At 43.0% G+C, this 17621-nt stretch overlaps 1 protein-coding gene across 1 annotated transcript in view; it reads right to left on the bottom strand.

The window, feature by feature from the left end:
* Positions 1 to 6604, bottom strand: part of ZNF229 (zinc finger protein 229) — a 36144-nt gene extending 29540 nt beyond the window's left edge. The window contains exons 1-2 of the mRNA XM_088026944.1: positions 5626 to 6604; positions 5389 to 5447 (exon numbers count right to left, since the gene is read on the bottom strand). Coding sequence (XP_087883070.1) covers positions 5389 to 5447; positions 5626 to 5659 — 93 coding nt within the window. The 5' untranslated portion in view covers positions 5660 to 6604. The remainder of the gene's footprint in view (positions 1 to 5388; positions 5448 to 5625) is intronic.
* Positions 6605 to 17621: the final 11017 nt, after the last annotated feature.

Genomic DNA, 17621 nt, shown 5'->3' on the forward strand with positions numbered 1-17621 from the left:
ACGGACTCTTACTCAGAATAATGTTGTAAATGCATAAAATAAAACAAAGGATTGTTTTAAAGGCTAATTGTACAGGAATACAATGTTCAAAAATAATAAAACACAAAGGATGTGCTTCTTTGTACACATTAAATATCAAGAATGAATTAACTACTGTAATTTCAAATTAGTAATGAGCGTAAGTAAAATTCTGCAACATCTACACCAGCTAAGACTTAGTGTGGTTAAAAAAAGAAAGCAAAATCAGCAAAGGGAAAAGCCCTGTGGGGTGAAGTCTAGAGGAAGCCAGGTGTAAACAGGTGTACTGCTCTAACAAATCGTAGCCATGAATACAACTACACACTGAGCCCCTTGGGTCTGGCAAATCTCTGAACGTGGGAGTGGTCTCAGGGACCCCTGAACCAGGAGGTGAAGTAACCTGGCCATGGTCTCACAGCCAGTTAAAGACAGAGGTCTAGTTCAGGCTGAACACACAGAGGTCTAGTTCCAGAGCCACTAAACCTTAACAACTGTCCTATAAAGGCCAAGATGTGAGTCACCAGGGGACCAGAAATGAGTCTATAAAGCAAATGATACCTTAATACCTTATATTTATAGAAAAACTACTGTAAGGCAGGCTCTAGCCTTAGTATTTTTTAAAGATTTATTTACTTGTCAGAGCACGAACAGGGGGAGCAGAGGCAGAGGGAGAAGCGGACTCCCCCCTGAGCAGGGAGCCCGACGCAGTGCTCCATCCCAGGACGCTGGGATCATGACCTGAGCCGAAGGCAGATGCTTAACCGACTGGGCCACCCAGGCATCCCTCTAGCCTAAGTATTTTTACATGATTGATCTCACTTAATCCTCAAAGAACTCATGGAAAATGAGAACTTTCTGGAGTGTCGGGAATGTTCTCTCATCGGCTCTATTATCACTAACTACTCACAAGGCAGTGACTAGGGCTATCTCCGCTTCACTGATGAGAAACCTGAGGTCTCAGAAAGGGAGTATTATTTGTCGGAGATCATACACCTAACAAGAGGTGAGTCAGGATTGAACTCCGGCAGCCTGGCTAACCATGCGGAAACCACTCTACTATCCTGCTGCCCCAGTGAGAATCAGAGGGGCCAGGCCAGAGGAACCCACCTCCCCATTTTGGAAAAAGAGTGCCACCAAGAAAGCACACTTCCAAGCGCAATCCTAGATCAATCCCAAGACTAGAGGCAGTGTAACGGTGGGGAGAAAGCTTGGGCCAGAGGCAGTCTGACAATTAATTAAACCTATGCAGACCTGCCACTATCTCCCGAATCTTTAAATCCAGCCCTGCCGTCTACACTGAGCCCTGCCGACTCCAACCACCACCTGGGTGTCTAATGGTATCGTGAAGCAGAAACAGCCCAACCAGAAGTGAGTCCTTCCTCCCAAATAGTTCTCTTCTAACCTGCCCAACGTGGGTAAACACAAGTACCATCGACCTTCAAGGCATCCTTGATTCTTTCCTTTTCCTTATTTCCTACATCTAATTCATTAAAAAAAAAAAAAAATTCTGCCAATTATTATTCCAAAGTAGACTTTAAATCTCTCCGTTTCTCCCCGTCATAACTTCCACCTCTCTAATCCGACTCGTCATCATCCTTTGCTCGGATGACTGCAGGAACCTTCTCTCAATTCACCCGGCCTACGCCCCTCAAGACAATGAGAGCAATGATCTTGTTTTTAACCTGTCTCCCCCTTCTAGAATGCCAGCCCCATGAAGGCAGGGGTGTTTTATCTGTTTTGCTCTCTGATATATCACCAGGGCTTAGAATAATGTTTGGCCCATAGTAGGTGTCCAACAGATATTTGCTGAATGAATAGGGAAAGGAGGAATAATAACTTCTGAACTTCAAAAGTACATATTCAATATAAACAGTAAAACAATACAGAGACATACAAGTAACTCAGTGGACCAGGATGCAGGAACAGTCCCATTACAGGAAAGCTAAGTCAATATATAGGTATATATATGTGTATATATATATATATATATACCTATTAAATATTTATACATGTACATGTATAAATATATACAAAATATATAAATGATAAAAGTAGTACTTTAGGGGCGCCTGGGTGGCTCAGTTGTTAAGCGTCTGCCTTCGGCTCAGGTCATGATCCCAGGGTCCTGGGATCGAGCCCCGCATCGGGCTCCCTGCTCCGCGGGAAGCCTGTTCCCCCTCTCCCACTCCCCCTGCTTGTGTTCCCTCTCTCGCTGTGTGTCTCTCTGTCAAATAAATAAATAAAATCTTTAAAAAAAAAAAAGTAGTACTTTAGTTGACTTGCAAATGAATGACAAATATAATAAATGGCACCATAATGATTGGCTATCCATCTTGAAGAAAATGGAATTGTCAGCCTTACACCTCTTACAAAAACAAGTTACAGCCATATTAGAGATTAAAACGTTCTTAATCTAAATAAAAACCCATTTACGTGCCTTTTTGTGATTAAGCTTAGAACGGATAAGGCTAGATATGGAACCAGATTTTCAAAAGGGAACTAACAAATCATTTAACTAGGCGAAAATATTACACTTCTTTATGGTCGGTCAACTCACCATTCACAAAGTCAAGGTTGAAAGTTTTGATGGGTGAGTTAACAACCCGACTCTTGAAAGAGCTCCTTTCATTAATTGATGCAAATGGGTGAAAGCCTTTCATAAGCAATTCTCAGATGAGAAAACACAACTGCAGCAAACATATGAAGATGGTCATCATGCACCCACTGTGTGACGAACTGCGAAACACATGAGAGGTCTTAGCCACACACCCAGCTCCATCAGATTAGCAAAAATATACTGAGAAAGCCTTGGGGGAAAATCTTGCCAAAAAAAATTTAATCAGAATTCTCAGAAGTGTAGGGGCGCCTGGGTGGCTCAGTCGGTTAAGCATCTGCCTTCGGCTCGGGTCATGATCTCAGGGTCCTGGGATCGAGCCCCGCATCGGGCTCCCTGCTCAGCAGAGAGCCTGTTTCTCCCTCTCCTTCTGCCTGCCGCTCTGCCTACTTGTGCTCTCTCTCTGTGTGTGTGTGTCAAATAAAGAAATAAAAATCTTTAAAAAAGAAAAAAAGGAATTCTCAGAAGCGTAAAAAAAAAAAAAATCACTGTTATGATTACGGGAAAATATAACCTCAAGAGAGGCGCTAACCAGAAGAAGGAACATCACTGAAGCAGAAGCCAGTGAATGGAGCACAGAGCAGCCTCCTGGAATATGACGGAAAATTCCAAAGAGAACAAAAGGTGAAGGATAGGGAGGACAGATCCAGAAGTTACACCTTTCATAACAGGAATTCCAGGGGGTCCAAATGAATAAAAGAATAGTAACAGTAGACATCCAGGCAGGAAAAGAATTAATGTCAGAAGATCGCAGAGCAAGGGCAGTTAAGGGGTGACCCTTGCAAATGACGCTCAGCCAAGCTGCTGTCAACAGACCTTTCCGGGGGGAAAAAATGCTAAAGTAACTAATAAGTCAGAATAAACTCTGTTCACCAGAAGATGAATGGAGAAGCCATGAGAAAAAGACCAGCCCGAGACGGAATGCCAGTTCTCAAGGGATGAATGAAGAATTTTCAGCTTAGGCAATTTGCCAGTTGGGCATAAAGGTTAGAACAGACATTTTTCAGCATGGGAATGCTCAGTGCGTACAGCCTCCACAAGTCTCCGGGAAGAGCAAATTGTGGAGTCACATTAAGGCAACCACAGATAAATCAAAATGAAGGCAGGAATGAAGAAACCGGTGAAAAGGACACACGGTGGACAATGACCTCTAGACACAGAACTGAGACAAGTCCCCTGTGGGAATCGGTGGTGACAAATCCGAAGGTAATGATAGTAAAAACAGCATCATATCGGGAGTCGGTGGGAAGTAAAGAAGTGTTCATTTCTTCAGCCCTCAGAGTAGGAAGTTCATCAATAACATTTAAAATTAAAGCATATTATAAAAATGACTCAAAGTTTCCAAATTTTTCTATGTCTTTCCATAAAAAAAGAAAGCTTTATAAAATAATCTCACATGTGCTGAAAAAATATGTACTTAAAATTTTACAGTTGTGGGCGCCTGGGTGGCTCAGTTGGTTAAGCGACTGCCTTCAGCTCAGGTCATGATCCTGGAGTCCCGGGATGGAGTCCCGCATCAGGCTCCCTGCTCAGCGGGGAGTCTGCTTCTCCCTCGTACCCTCTCCCCCTCATGCTCTCTCTCTATCTCATTCTCTCTCTCAAATAATAAAATCTTTAAAAAGAAATTTTACAATTGATTTCTTTTTCTTTCGACTTAAAAGTTAACACATATGCATGTATCTACCGTGTGTGTGTGTGTGTGTGTGTGAGAGAGAGAGAGAGAGAGAGAGAGAAAGCACAAGCATGTGCACATCTTTCTACGTCCTAATAGTTTCATCCACTTTATCTCACTGGACAGCAGCACAAAATCTAAACAAGAGAACAAGTGAAACCATAATAATCCATCAATCCAATGGATGGACACAGAGTCCACTCCCCGACATTTTTTTTTCTTTCTTTGCTCTTATGAACAACACTGCAATGATCATTCTGCAGACACTTGCTCTGATTTAGAATGAACCTGTAGAGTGGGGAATATTGGAGCAGACACATGCGGAACTTCCAGAAAGGCTAAAAATGCCCCTTGCAATTGTGTGCAAGTACCTGTTTCTCCGTTGGGCTCACAGTGAATGCTGATCTTTCAAATCTTTGGTCATCTGCTAAAAAAAAAAAGAAAAGAATCCTACCTTGTTTGAATCTGTACTGCTTTGACTAATAGAGGTTGATCGTCTTTTCATATAATTATTGGCCATTTGTGTTTCTTCTTTCTGAACAAGAACGTTTGGGCATTTGAAACCCTCTTCCAAAAATAAAGATATTATACTTTATAATTTTGTCATAGATGAAATGTCTTTTCCCTGATTATGCTCTCTTTTAACATTGTTCATGGGGTACTTCTGGGTAGGGCGTATAATCTGGAGACTATAACATCTGTAAATGAATCACAGAAAGGTCCCATAGAGGAGAAAAACTCAGGGAAGAAGGATTCATTATCTGGAGAGTAACCTCTCTGCATAATTTAGGCTCGGGCCCTTAGATGAAATGATTATTTAGTGGCAGGAGCATGTAGAGAAGAATGGCAAATTACAGCCATACCGACCCAGGTTCAAATCCAGAATTCCCTGCTCGTTTCTTCCTTTCTAACCCCGGATCCTATCATCTCTCTCACATGCTACTTTGTGGATAAATGCAATGAGCAATGTAATTACTCGCCCAATACATGGTTTTCTCTGTTCCCTTTTACCAAGGGAGGGGGATATTTTTATGCTCTGATGCCTGGCGTGTTATTTCTGGAGTGAAAAGAGATCTCAACCCACCTGAAACTCGGTCTTGTCCTCCCCATCCTGAGAAAGGGCTGAGGCTTGAGAGCAGACAGCTGCAGGAGAAGGAAGCCATAAGACGAGGGGGCTCCCGCCTGGGCTCACGGACCATCTACTGGGACCCCAGCAAGGTCTGCTGCTTCACACACTGGATTCTTCTCCTCCACCTCACCTGTCCTCTCTCCACCCCCGGCTCCGATCCTCCCCCGCCGCACTCCCTTCCTGAGCTCTCACCTCTCTCCCCAGGCCTTGAGGTCCAAGTCTCCATGATCGCCTCTCCTAAGTTTTCCCAGAGTGGAAGCAATTTTATTTCTCTTCTGGTCTTCCTAATCCGAAGAAGCAGAAGATCCAGGCCTTCTTCACTCTTAAGGATCTCCAAGTTCTGACAAGGAGCATCGGATGGCTCCCTGGGCTCAGAAGGAAGGACCTGCCTCCACCTTCACGCTCCACAGCCTGGTTGGTTCCCATGTTCCAGGGACCTGTGGGCTCAAGAGGGGAACTCAACTTTATCCAGTCCTTTCTTCTGGTCCCCAAAGCTCTGGGTCTCTAGTATGGTGCACACCCTCTAGAGACCATTTGCTTGGTGGACGCTTACTGAGTCGCTATATGCATAGTCCCTGCTCCGGAGAGACTCATGGTCCACAGGGCCAAGAACGCTGCAGATGGCTGAAGACAGTCCGAGAAGTTTCTGCGGGAGGGCCTAGCAGCGGAAGCGTTGCAGTGAGACACAGGGGCCCTACAGAAGGGTGCAGATGCCACAGACGCAAGACCTGTGTTTTGTGAAGGAGAATCTGGAGTGTGAATGCTTTACTCGTGTGATACTGTGAGCATTGCAGAAATAAAAACAATGAAAAATCCCTGTCTTCAGGGCGCCTGGCTGGCTCAGTTGGAAGAGTGTGCTACTCTCGATCTCAGGGTCATGAGTTCAAGCCCCCACGTTGGGTGTAGAGATTACAAAAAAATAAAAATAATAAACTTAAAAAAAAAAAAATCCCGGTCCTCAAGGATTCTATAAATCAAGATTCAGGTTAGCAAAGGTCTTCTAAATCAGTTTGTGATCTTTCTGTTCTATGGCCTGATTTGGCAGTCTGTTGATACTACGGACTCTTACCTAGAATAATGTTGTAAATGCATAAAATAAAACACACAGGATTACTTTAAAGCCTAATTATACTAGAATACAACGTTCAAAAATAATAAAATGCCAGGGATGTGCTTCTTTTTACACATTAAATATCAAGAATTAACTAACTACTGTATTTTCAAAATAGTAACGAGCATAAGTAATATTCTGAAACACCTGCACCAACTATAATATAAAAATATCTATGATTTACATGGATAACAGATTCACAGGTTCTGATACTACTGTGGTTTGTCACCTGCATTCATAATTACAGGAAATGCTAATTTTCAGTTCAACTAGTACGGATTTTTTTCCCACTCAAGCTCATGAACCCCCTGCATTATGCCCACAGACTGGAGTTCAAGGGCTCCTTTTCTAAGTGAGACCTTCTCCTGCTGCCACCGGATTGAATTAGTCACTGTGGGACCCAGAACCACTTTAAGTTGCTGGCTTGCCACCTTTAACACAGTGCCCCGTTAAGATCTCTAAATCATCAGGGCGCCTAGGGGGCTCAGTTGGTTAAGCAGCTGACTCTTGATTTTGGCTCAGGTCATGATCTCAGGGTCCAGGGATCAAGCCCTGTGCCGCACTAAGTGGGGAGTCTGCTTCAGGAGTCTCTCCCTCTGCCCCTCCCCTCTCTCGTGCTCTCTCTCTCTCTCTCTCCCTCTGAAATAAACAAATCTTTAAAAAAAGAGAGAGAGATCTCCACAAATCATCAACGGAATGGGGCCTTCTTCCTTTATTCGTGTTCTTCATTTTGCACGGGCCCGGCACATTGGACACGTTTAACAAATGCCATCAATGGGATGTGAAGCCCAGAGATGACCGGAACTCTCGGAACCAGCTCAGAACCAGTCAGTATGTAGTGCAAACACATGGACCGTGAGTTCCCTCCTTTCCTCTCTTTGCCTCATCTGCTTTCTCCTGAGACCCAAGCCATAGGGCAGGTTCAGACAAACAGATACGGACCCTTGGGGGGCCCACTCCAAGATACTCCCACAGTGGACGGCTTCAGGAGCTCACGTATCCACTTTGCCCCATAACCGTCGGTCCCAGACCTCTGCACAGCCTGCTCCGGCAAGTGCCTCCCTGTCTCCCACGATTTGTGCACTGCCCTGCATGAGGGACTGCCCTCTGCACTCCTGAAGCAAGTGCGCAAGACTGGGCCACCTACTAACCTCCTACTGGGAGGACAAAGACCTGTAACAGGGTCCTCCAGACCAATGCCATTGAAATTCAACTCCTCAGGACCCTCCAGGATTGTGCTCCAGAAACCTTAGTCTGCTCAAAAGTCACCACGAGAGACCGTTGAAACAGACTGCTGGAGCCCACCTCCAAAGATTCTGACTCAGTAGCTCTGCAGTGGAGCGCAAGATTCTGTTTCTAACAAGTTCCCAGGTGATGCTGATACAGCTTCTCCGGGCCCACGGTTTACAGGAGCAGGTACTAACACAGTCGCGCTTCCTCCAGGGGTTTCTAGTTTACACAGAATTTCCTGTGGTTCCTCCTCATATCCCCGACCTCCAAAAGTCAGGACTGCCTCAAGCTTTAGTGCATGAAGTTCTTCTCTATCTCTACTCACTCACTTCCTCAGTGAACACATCCAGCCTTGGGACATCAGAAAGCGTCCATATACCGATGACTCAAGGTCAACTTGACATGTCCACTTGGCTGTCTAAAAGATGTCTCAAACTTAACTCGCCCAAAACCAAACACCAGATTTGTCTTTTCAAATAAGCCGGCCACATATTTTGAAATGATCTTTGATTTTTTTCTTCTCTTTTTCATACACCACATCCAACCATCAGCAAAAACCTTCAAATGATCGCCAGCATCTGACCAATTCTCTCATTATTACAGTCCAAACCACCGTCATCTCTTGCCTTAACTACTGCGATTGACTCCTAACTAGTCTCTCTGCTTCTATTCCTGTCCCCCTACAATCTACTTCCAACACGGCAGCCGAGATGATCTTTTCTTTTTTTTTTTTTTTGAAGATTTATTTATTTATTTAAGAGAGTGCATGCGCAAGGCAGCGCATGCGCACAGGAGGAGGGGCAGAGGGAGAGAGAATCTCAAGCAGGCTCCCTGCTGAGTGCAGACTCTGATGCAGGGCCCACATGACCCTGAGATCATGACCTGAGCTGAAATCAAGAGTCGGACGCTTAATTGACTGCGCCACCCAGGCGCCCCAGCCAGAATGGTCTTTTAAATATACAAGTAAAGGCATGTCACTCCTCTGGCCAAGAACTTCACCTCGCTCAAAACCTTCACTAAAGTCCTTTCAATGTCCAAAAGACCCTACACTATCTGACCTCCCAATACCCAATTTCCCATTTATCCTTCTTTCTCATTCTGCTCGGCCTCTCTGGCCTCCTTTCTGTTCTTCACATAGACCAGTCAGTCATGCCCCCAACTTGGGGCCTTCACTGCCGTTCCCTTTCCCCCGTGTCACGGGCCTCTCACTTCCTTTGGGTCCCTACTCACCACCTTTCCAGTGAAATCACCACCTTTTTACTGAAATCATCCCTGATTATCCTACTTATGATTGCAAGTCCCTCTGCCAGCCCTCCCAAAGCATCTTCCCTGCTTCATTTTTCCACTTATCACCTAACCTACCATCTGTTTGTCTTGTTTACTATCGTTCTGTACCCACGGGAATAGGAGCTCTATGAGGGCTGGGATTTTAGTCTGCTCTGGGCACAATGTAGGCACCCAATACATACTTAAACGGAAACTGGGACTGAAGTGAACTCAGCCTGCTGATCCTGGGATCCTGGGTTCTTTGATACCAGCTCCAGAGCAGAAGGGTTTTGTTCTGCCATGTGTTCGCTTAGTCAGTTACGTGCTAAGGACCACGCTGGGCCTGTTGGGACACAGTGGTGAGCAGGGCAGGCAAGGACTGCGCTCGAGGAGCTGACATTCTAGCTGGGAAGACAGCACACACATTCACTGAAATTCTACTATGTGTCAGGCGCTTAGGTTTAAAGAAAGATATACTCTTTTACCATATGGAGCTCACAATGTGGAGGGAAAGAAGATGACTAATATCACTGGTGACACAGGCCTGTGGGATAAAGGGGTAATGGGAGTAAGGAGACACTGGCAAGGTAGAAATAACAGGACTAGATAAATGATTACATGTGCGGATGAAAAGGAGAAAGCAAATAGGAGTCTGGAGTTGAAGTTTAAGGAAAACAGGTAAATTATGTGTTTCAATCCAGACAGCCAGACGAGAGGCAGGGTTGGGAAGCTGCAGGTCTTGACTCTCAATACTGGAGTGGTCAAACGGCCTGGGGGTATGTTCTGGCTCAGCCACTTTGTAGCTGTGTGAACACTAGAAGAGAGACAAATCTCTGAAGAAGTCTGTTCTTTCTAATGTGAAGACAGTACTTCTTACTCGCAGAGTTGGAAGAATTCAGTCTTTCTCTCTCACAAACATACACATGGATACCTACTTGAATAAAGCTCATGGCTAGTACGGGGCACACTGAAAATCCTCAGCCAACTGCTATCATTGCTGGTATTCATTCATCCTAGCACTAACCTAGGAAGACAGGCACCCATTTGTTTTTATTTCAGATGTTATAACAAACACTGAGGACACTGAAGAAAATAAGATGGACAAGGTACTTGTCCTTACAGGGCTTGCTTTCTGGTGGGTAAACAAATCTACAAACAAGGTGATTTCTGAATACAAAAAGGGCAATGAAGAAAATAAGAGCAACTATTTATGAAGCAGAACATAAGTTCTCTGGGACCGAACACAGGTGGCAGGTGTGGGAGGGGCAGCATTAATCAGATTGTCGAGGATGGTCTCCAAGGCCTGCATGAAAATAAATCGGCCATGAAAAGATTTGGGATGGGAAGAGTACAGAGGGAGGGGCAAGTGAATTCCGGTTATAACACCTCAGCATAACTGGTATACAATAAGCACTTAGTTAATGCATACTATTAGTTACTATAATTATTTCTTCCCTGAACCTAGCACAGCCCTGAAGCACTGTAAGCCTGAGTGATTTACTGACTAAATGAAAATAATAGAAGCCAGGGAGAGAATACACTAAATCAAGACACCGGGAAGTTCCCCCAACTTTAGGAGAAAAAAATAACACTTCTGGGGGGAAGGCAGCCATGGCTGAGGGGCCTGAATGGGCATTTGTCAAGACCACAGTATGAAGAGTAAGGTCAGGAGAGTGGGCCCTTGTTTGGGAAGAGAGCTGGCATTGCCATAAAACAACAAGAAATCGAAATTCTACTCACTTGGAGCTGAAGAGACCGGGGATTATTCCTTTCTCTTCCATGCAATTCTCTCTGAGAAAGGAACAGTCCCCAAGAAGGCAAGGCCATGAAATAAAAATGAGCCAGGAGATAACATGATTTTATCACCCTTCCCAACACATAACAGGGAGAAATCTCTGAGTGCAAGGTGAATGTAACCTAGCCTTCCTATAATCTACTCCTACTACCAGGAAGGGGAACCTCCCTCCCTCCCCCCAGGGCTCAAACAGAGGGCCCACACCATTCCTGCTGTGGGCCTTGTCTACAAGCCTGCATTCACTGTAGCTCCCAGGAGACAGTCAGATGGCCCACAGACACATGAAAAGATGCTCAACATCACTCATCATCAGGAAAATAAAAATCAAAACCACAATGAGCTATCACCTTACACCTGTCAGAATAGCTAGAAGCAAAAAGACAAAGAGTAACAAGTGTTAATGAGGATGTGGAGAAAAAGGAATCCTGGTAATACAGATTGGTGCAGCCACTGTGGAAAGAAAGCAGCATGGAGGTTCCTCAAAGAATTAAAAAATAGAGAAGAATTAAAAATAGAACTACCATATGACCCACTAATTGCCTTAGTGGGTTTTTATCTGAAGAAACAAAAACACTAATTCACCCCTGTGTTTACTGCAGCATTATTTACAACAGCCAAATTATGGAAGCAACCCAAGTGTCCAGCCATAGATGGCCGAAGATGTGGTATTTGTATATACAATGGAATATTACTCAGCCATACAAAAGGGTAAAATCTTGCCATTCCCAACAACATGGATGGACCTAGAAGGTATAATGCTAAGTGAAATGAATCAGCTAGAGAAAGACAAATACCATATTATTTCCCTTAAATATGGAAGTTAAGAAAAAACACAAAAGAACAAAGAAAAAAAAGAAACAAAAAGCCAGACAAACACAGAGAACAAGCTGGTGGTTGCCATGGAAGAGGTGGGTGGAATGAGAGGACACCTATCTTGATGAGCACTGAACAATGTACAGAACTGTTGGATCATTATAAGCCTGAAACTAACATAGCAGTGTATGTTTTTTTTTTTTTAAAGATTTTATTCATTTATTTGAGACAGAGACAATGAGAGATAGAGAGCATGAGAGGGAGGAGGGTCAGAGGGAGAAGCAGACTCCCCGCGGAGCAGGGAGCCCGATGCGGGACTCGATCCCGGGACTCCAGGATCATGACCTGAGCCAAAGGCAGTCGCTTAACCAACTGAGCCACCCAGGCGCCCCATAGCAGTGTATGTTTAAAACTATTTTTAAACACCTAAATATATACCTAAAGATATACCATGTTCATGCAATTAAAGACTCCAGGTTGTTATCTGTTCTCTCCGATGCAATCTCAAACAAAATCTCAATCTTTTTGCAAAATTTGACATGCTGATACTAAAATATATATTGAAATAAAAAAAAAAACTAGAATAGTCAAAACAATCCTACTCAAAGAAGGAAAACTTTGGACAAAATTTGGACTCATTCCTTCTGACTTTAAGATTTATTCTAAAGCTACAGTAATCAAGAAATAGTGGTATTTTTAGAAAGATTTTATTTATTTATTTGTCAGACAGAGAGCACACAAGCAGGGGGAGCGGCAGAGGGAGAAGCAGGCTCCCCACTGAGCAAGGAGCCGGATGCAGGGGCTCGATCCCAGGACCCTGAGATCATGATCTGAGCTGAAGGCAGACGCTTAACTGACTGGACCACCCGGGCATCCGAAGAAATAGTGGTACTGAGAACAATGGAGAAATAGATCAATGAGAAGAGTCTTTTCAGCCTATGGAGTTGGAACAATTGGAAAAAGTCTTATGTACCCCTCCTTAAGTCATACACAAAAATTCATGCAATATGGGTTAAAGACCTACTATTTAAAAAAAAATCTGAATTAAGAGCTGTGGCTCTCCTAGGCTGTGTGACACAGTGGAATTCAACCCGTGTGCCTCCGATGCTGCAAAAAACAGACCTAGCACCACCACATCAGCAAAATCACCGCTTAAAACTCGTACGGCTTTTAATAACTCTCAAGGGAATACACACAGAACATGAAAATTCAACTTCTGCAGCTCCTTATGGAAATGACTTCACAGAAAAGTCTGAAATTCATACAGAAGTGGGTGTGCGGCTACCATGAAAGAAGTCCAGATATTGTCAATCGGAGACTGCCTGCATTGGAGTCTCCCAAAGCGAGCGATGCCGGTCTCAAAGCCACAGCTGCTGACCTGGAACTGCTCCTTCCAAGTCTGCGGGAGAGGGTGCCCAGCGCTGCTGCCCGAGCCCCGCCCCGCCATCCCAACCCGGGATGCCCAGGGCATTCGCCTCCTCAAACCTCTCCTTCGCCAGGCGGAGCTGACGAAATCCCCTGGCTCTGACCTCCGCCACACGTCCCCTTCCCCCCAGATCCTAAAGACCCGGCCCCCGTCCCTGCGGCCGGAAAGAAGACTTCCAAGAAACCCCATGTCCCATAACCTACTCACCATCGCAGAAGAAATTATGGCAGCGCTGCGGTGGCCGGAAGCGGAAGTGGGCGACTCGGGAGGGCCCGGACTACACTTCCCAGAATCCTCTGCGGCGCGCGGTCTTATTAAGAGGTCCAGCCGGTGACGTAAAAAAGCGTACACCTGGAGCCCCGCCCAAGGCCAGGTGTAAGGCGGAGTGCCCAGCAGGTGTACCCTGGTATGTGGGAGGACACATGAGGTTCTGGCTCTCAGCTTTAGAGCACCCCACTACACCTTTTTTCTCTTTCCTTAAAAAAAAGTTATTACTCGCTGCTAACGTTCACGTTGTAGAAAATCTGACACTACTCTCCAACAAACAAATCCATAATCCCATCAACCAGGGGATATAAAGCATTGATGTTTTGGTGTAAATTTTATATGTATGCAATACACATTTTAATTCCAAAAGCACTGCATGATCAACGTTAAGGAAAAAAAACAGTAAAAAGATTTTTTAAAAAAGAAAAGAATGTTAAGAAAAGTAAGGAGGAGGGGCGCCTTGGTGGCTCAGTCGTTAAGCGTCTGCCTTCAGCTCAGATCATGATTCTGGAGTCCTGGGATAGAGTCCCGCAACAGGCTCTCTGCTCAGCAGGAAGCCTGCTTCTCCCTCTCCCACTCCCCCTGCTTGTATTCCCTCTCTCGCTGTGTCTCTCTCTGTCAAATAAATAAAATCTTAAAAAAAAAAAAGTAAGAAAAAGAACTAAATTAAAGTCCTCTGTAATCCTAGCACCCAGAAACAAGCATCATTAATATCTTAGCCCGTGTATTTCCAGATTTCCTCTTTGAGTAAATAAATATTTAAAAATTTTTGTCCCCACAAAATAGGCATAATATTTTAGAACTGTTTTTTCCTCCCATTTGATGTATCATGGGTAGCTTCCTATGCCACTAAATAATAAATTCATTTTAAGTGGTTGCTTAGGATTCTTTAGTTTTAGATCCGTTACCACCTTGTCCACCAATGAAGTTAGATTTCTAATCTCAGTGCGTCAAAACTAAGAATAATCGTTTTCTTTAATTTCTTACAATTTGATAGCCCAAACATGCTGCCTCCTTACTGATTGCATTTCTTTGCTCATGGAGATGTTGAATAAATGTCAATATGTAAGTGGTGGGTAAATTGCCTTTTTATATCCTTGGCCCATTTTTATCTTTTGTTTATTTATTTGGACGTTCTTCTTGCATACAGATGGTATTGGTATTGACTCTGTCCTATATGATGATTTTTTCTACCGTTTGGACTTCTATAAAGACGTTTTTAAAAACCACCAAACCTTTATTTGATCAAATTGATCAGTCCTTTCATTTTGGATTCTGTATTTTTCCATATGATTATAAAGACTTCCTTCCCTGATATCCAATAAGTACACATCTATATTCACTTCTGTTCTAAAAATGTACCTGAGATTTGTTTTATTCAGGCATGGCAAGACACACAGATACAGAAATGATTGTCATGAAGGAAGAAGTTTATACTCACAGATAGATCCCTAGAAACAGAAGGTATGGCACACCACTCAGGGCCCCACGGAGAAGGACCAGGATTGATCAGGAGACAGAAGAGGAGGGGAGAACATGGTCCAGAGCCTTTATTGGGTTTTCATGGGAAGGAATGGGTGAATCAGGGTAAATATAATGAATAAGTTTAGGATTGGATAATTTAAATAATTTTGGTGGGCTACAGGCTATAGGCATGGTTCCTGGGTGTCCAGTACCTGGTCCTGGATTGATTTAGGGCAGAGGAATATTGCCTTGGTGTGTGAGTTTGATAAACGACATGGTTGGGGGTGTGGGCTCTGGATTGGTTTGTTTGTATATCAAAGGCACTCTCATAAAGTAGATTGCAGTCTATGAATTAGCTAGCCCTGGGAGGGGGCAGTCTTTCTGGGATCAAGGCCTCAAATGCCAGAACATTGAAATACAGAAAATAAGAAGATATAGTCAACTCAACTTTTAGGGGGTTTATTGTTCTATTTTATTCCTGTGTGATTTATTTCAGTATAAGGTGTGAAGGAGAGATCTACTTTTCTTTTTCACCAAATGGTGAAAAATGTTGACTTTTCTCAACAAAATTTACTGAAAAATTCATTTCTCTACTGATTTAAAATGTCATCTTACTCATTTACTACATAATTGTATACTTAAATATTTTCTGGGATACAGTTGTTCCAATGATAGAGATGTCTTTCTGTGCCAGGATAAAATACTTCAGTTAGAGTTATTACTATTGTATAACATATTTCTTTATCTCTCCCTCTTTATTCTGTTTTTTTTTTAATTTAATCCTAGAAATTCTAACACTCTATTCCAGATGAACTATTTACTTGTTTTGACAAATTCTCAAGACTTATCAAGGGTTCCTCTTGCTCAGAAAAATAACCCAATCACAGCATTACATGCCACCAGGCATGTGGTCACAAACCCACCCTTCTTTGCTTGAGTGTGAACAGTTTTAGTTCCCAGCCTAAGTCCTGCCATTTTTACAACCCTCTGTCTTTGCCGCTGTTGATCACTCTGAAATGTCCATCCCTTTATTCACTTCTGGAACCTTACCCAATTTTTAAGGCTCAATTGAATATCCACTTCCTCCATGGAAACTGTATGAGTTCCATGACAAATGAACAGATCAGCCTCTCGTTCAGGAGAGTTTTGTGTGAGTACAGTTAATGAGATCTCATTTTTGGAACTTTCTCATTTTCCTGGGAAAGCAATACATTGGAGTGTTTTTACCTGAGGAACTAAGGAAGAGCCCCTATAAGAGGAAGGCAGATGAATCTGTCCCAAGGCTCTAGATGAAGCCTCAGCCTTCACCTCAAGTTTACCTGTTGTGAGGATCTCATATTAAATATGAAGTGGTATAGTATCACTTGAAGGTAAATAGTGATAAGCAGAAATCAATTAAGTAGAAAATAGAAAACCAATGAAACCAAAAGACAGTTTTCTGAAAGCATCAATAAAATTGATAAACCAAGAATAAATGAGAAGACATGATCAAAATCAGAAATGAAAGAGGGTATCACTACTGCCAATCATACAAACCTTAAAAGGATTATAAAAGGACATTATGAATAACTTTATGACATCAAATTAGACAACTTAGGTGAAATGAACAAAATCCTAGAAGGGCATCAATTATCAAAAATGACTCAAGAAGAAATGGAAAAATCTGATTAGACCTATAGCAAGTTAAGGAGTTGAATTAGTAATTAAAAATCTGTCCACAAAGAAAAGCCCAAGCCCAAACCCAAGCAGCTTTATTGGTAAATTCTATCAAATATTTAAGGAAGTAAAAATACTAAACATACACAAAACTTCCCAACTCAGTCTATGAGGCCAGTATTACCATGATTTCAAAGCCAGACAAAGATATCATGACGAACAAAACTATAGACCATTATTCCTCACGAACAAAGACATAAAAATCCTTGACAAAATATTAGCAAACTGAACTACCCCATAACCAACTGGGATTTATACCAGGAATGCAAAGTTGGTTTAACATCTGAAAACCGAGTCATGTAACACATTATATCAATATAATAAAGGCCAAAAAAATCATCATCCCAATAAGGTATAGGAAAAGCATTTCACAAATGAATGTTCATGACAAAAGCTTAACAAAATAGGGATACAAGGGAACTTCCTTGACTTGATAACAAAGTCTACATCTAACAGATCAATTAAGAGACTAGAACTAAACCCTTTTGCTTATTGTTGATTTTTCAACAAAGATACTAAGGTTTTCTTAGAGTAGCGATAAATCCAAACACTGCAAATACTCAGTGTCTCTAGATGGTATTATGATGGGCAAGGGGTTCAGAATTGTTTTTCTAATGTAATAGAAATAAAAACAATCTCTTAAAGCTTTTCTGTATCTCAGACACAAATTCCATTGTCTTTGACAGCCTGCTGCCAGGCCTCGCTCACTCGTCCACACTAGAAAAGATAGTGGAATTTTTATCCGGATTCGTTCACCTAAATGCCCCTGAATTTTGTGGTTTTAGGTCCCAGTGATTTAGTAACCATTCTCATGATAAGATGAGATTATCCTGAGTGCAGGAGAATCTGAATCTCTCTAATATGTTCCAGAGATTATATCTGTCCCTCTGTGTAAATGTGTGTTCTGTAAATTGCCGAACTCCCTGACAAGGCAGATTCCATCTGTGTCCTATATCTTAAGACCCAAAGACTGGACAGTTTAGGAAGTACCCTTGTCATAAACTCTGGTGGTTCGGGGACGCCTGGGTGGCTCAGTTGGTTAAGTGTCTGCCTTCGGCTCAGGTCGTGGTCCCGGGGTCCTGGGATCGAGTCCCGCATCG

The sequence above is a fragment of the Eumetopias jubatus genome, unplaced genomic scaffold (genome assembly GCF_037043125.1).
Source record: "Eumetopias jubatus isolate StellerSeaLion01/CBP00866 unplaced genomic scaffold, mEumJub1_p1.0 scaffold_10, whole genome shotgun sequence".
Lineage (NCBI taxonomy): Eukaryota > Metazoa > Chordata > Mammalia > Carnivora > Otariidae > Eumetopias > Eumetopias jubatus.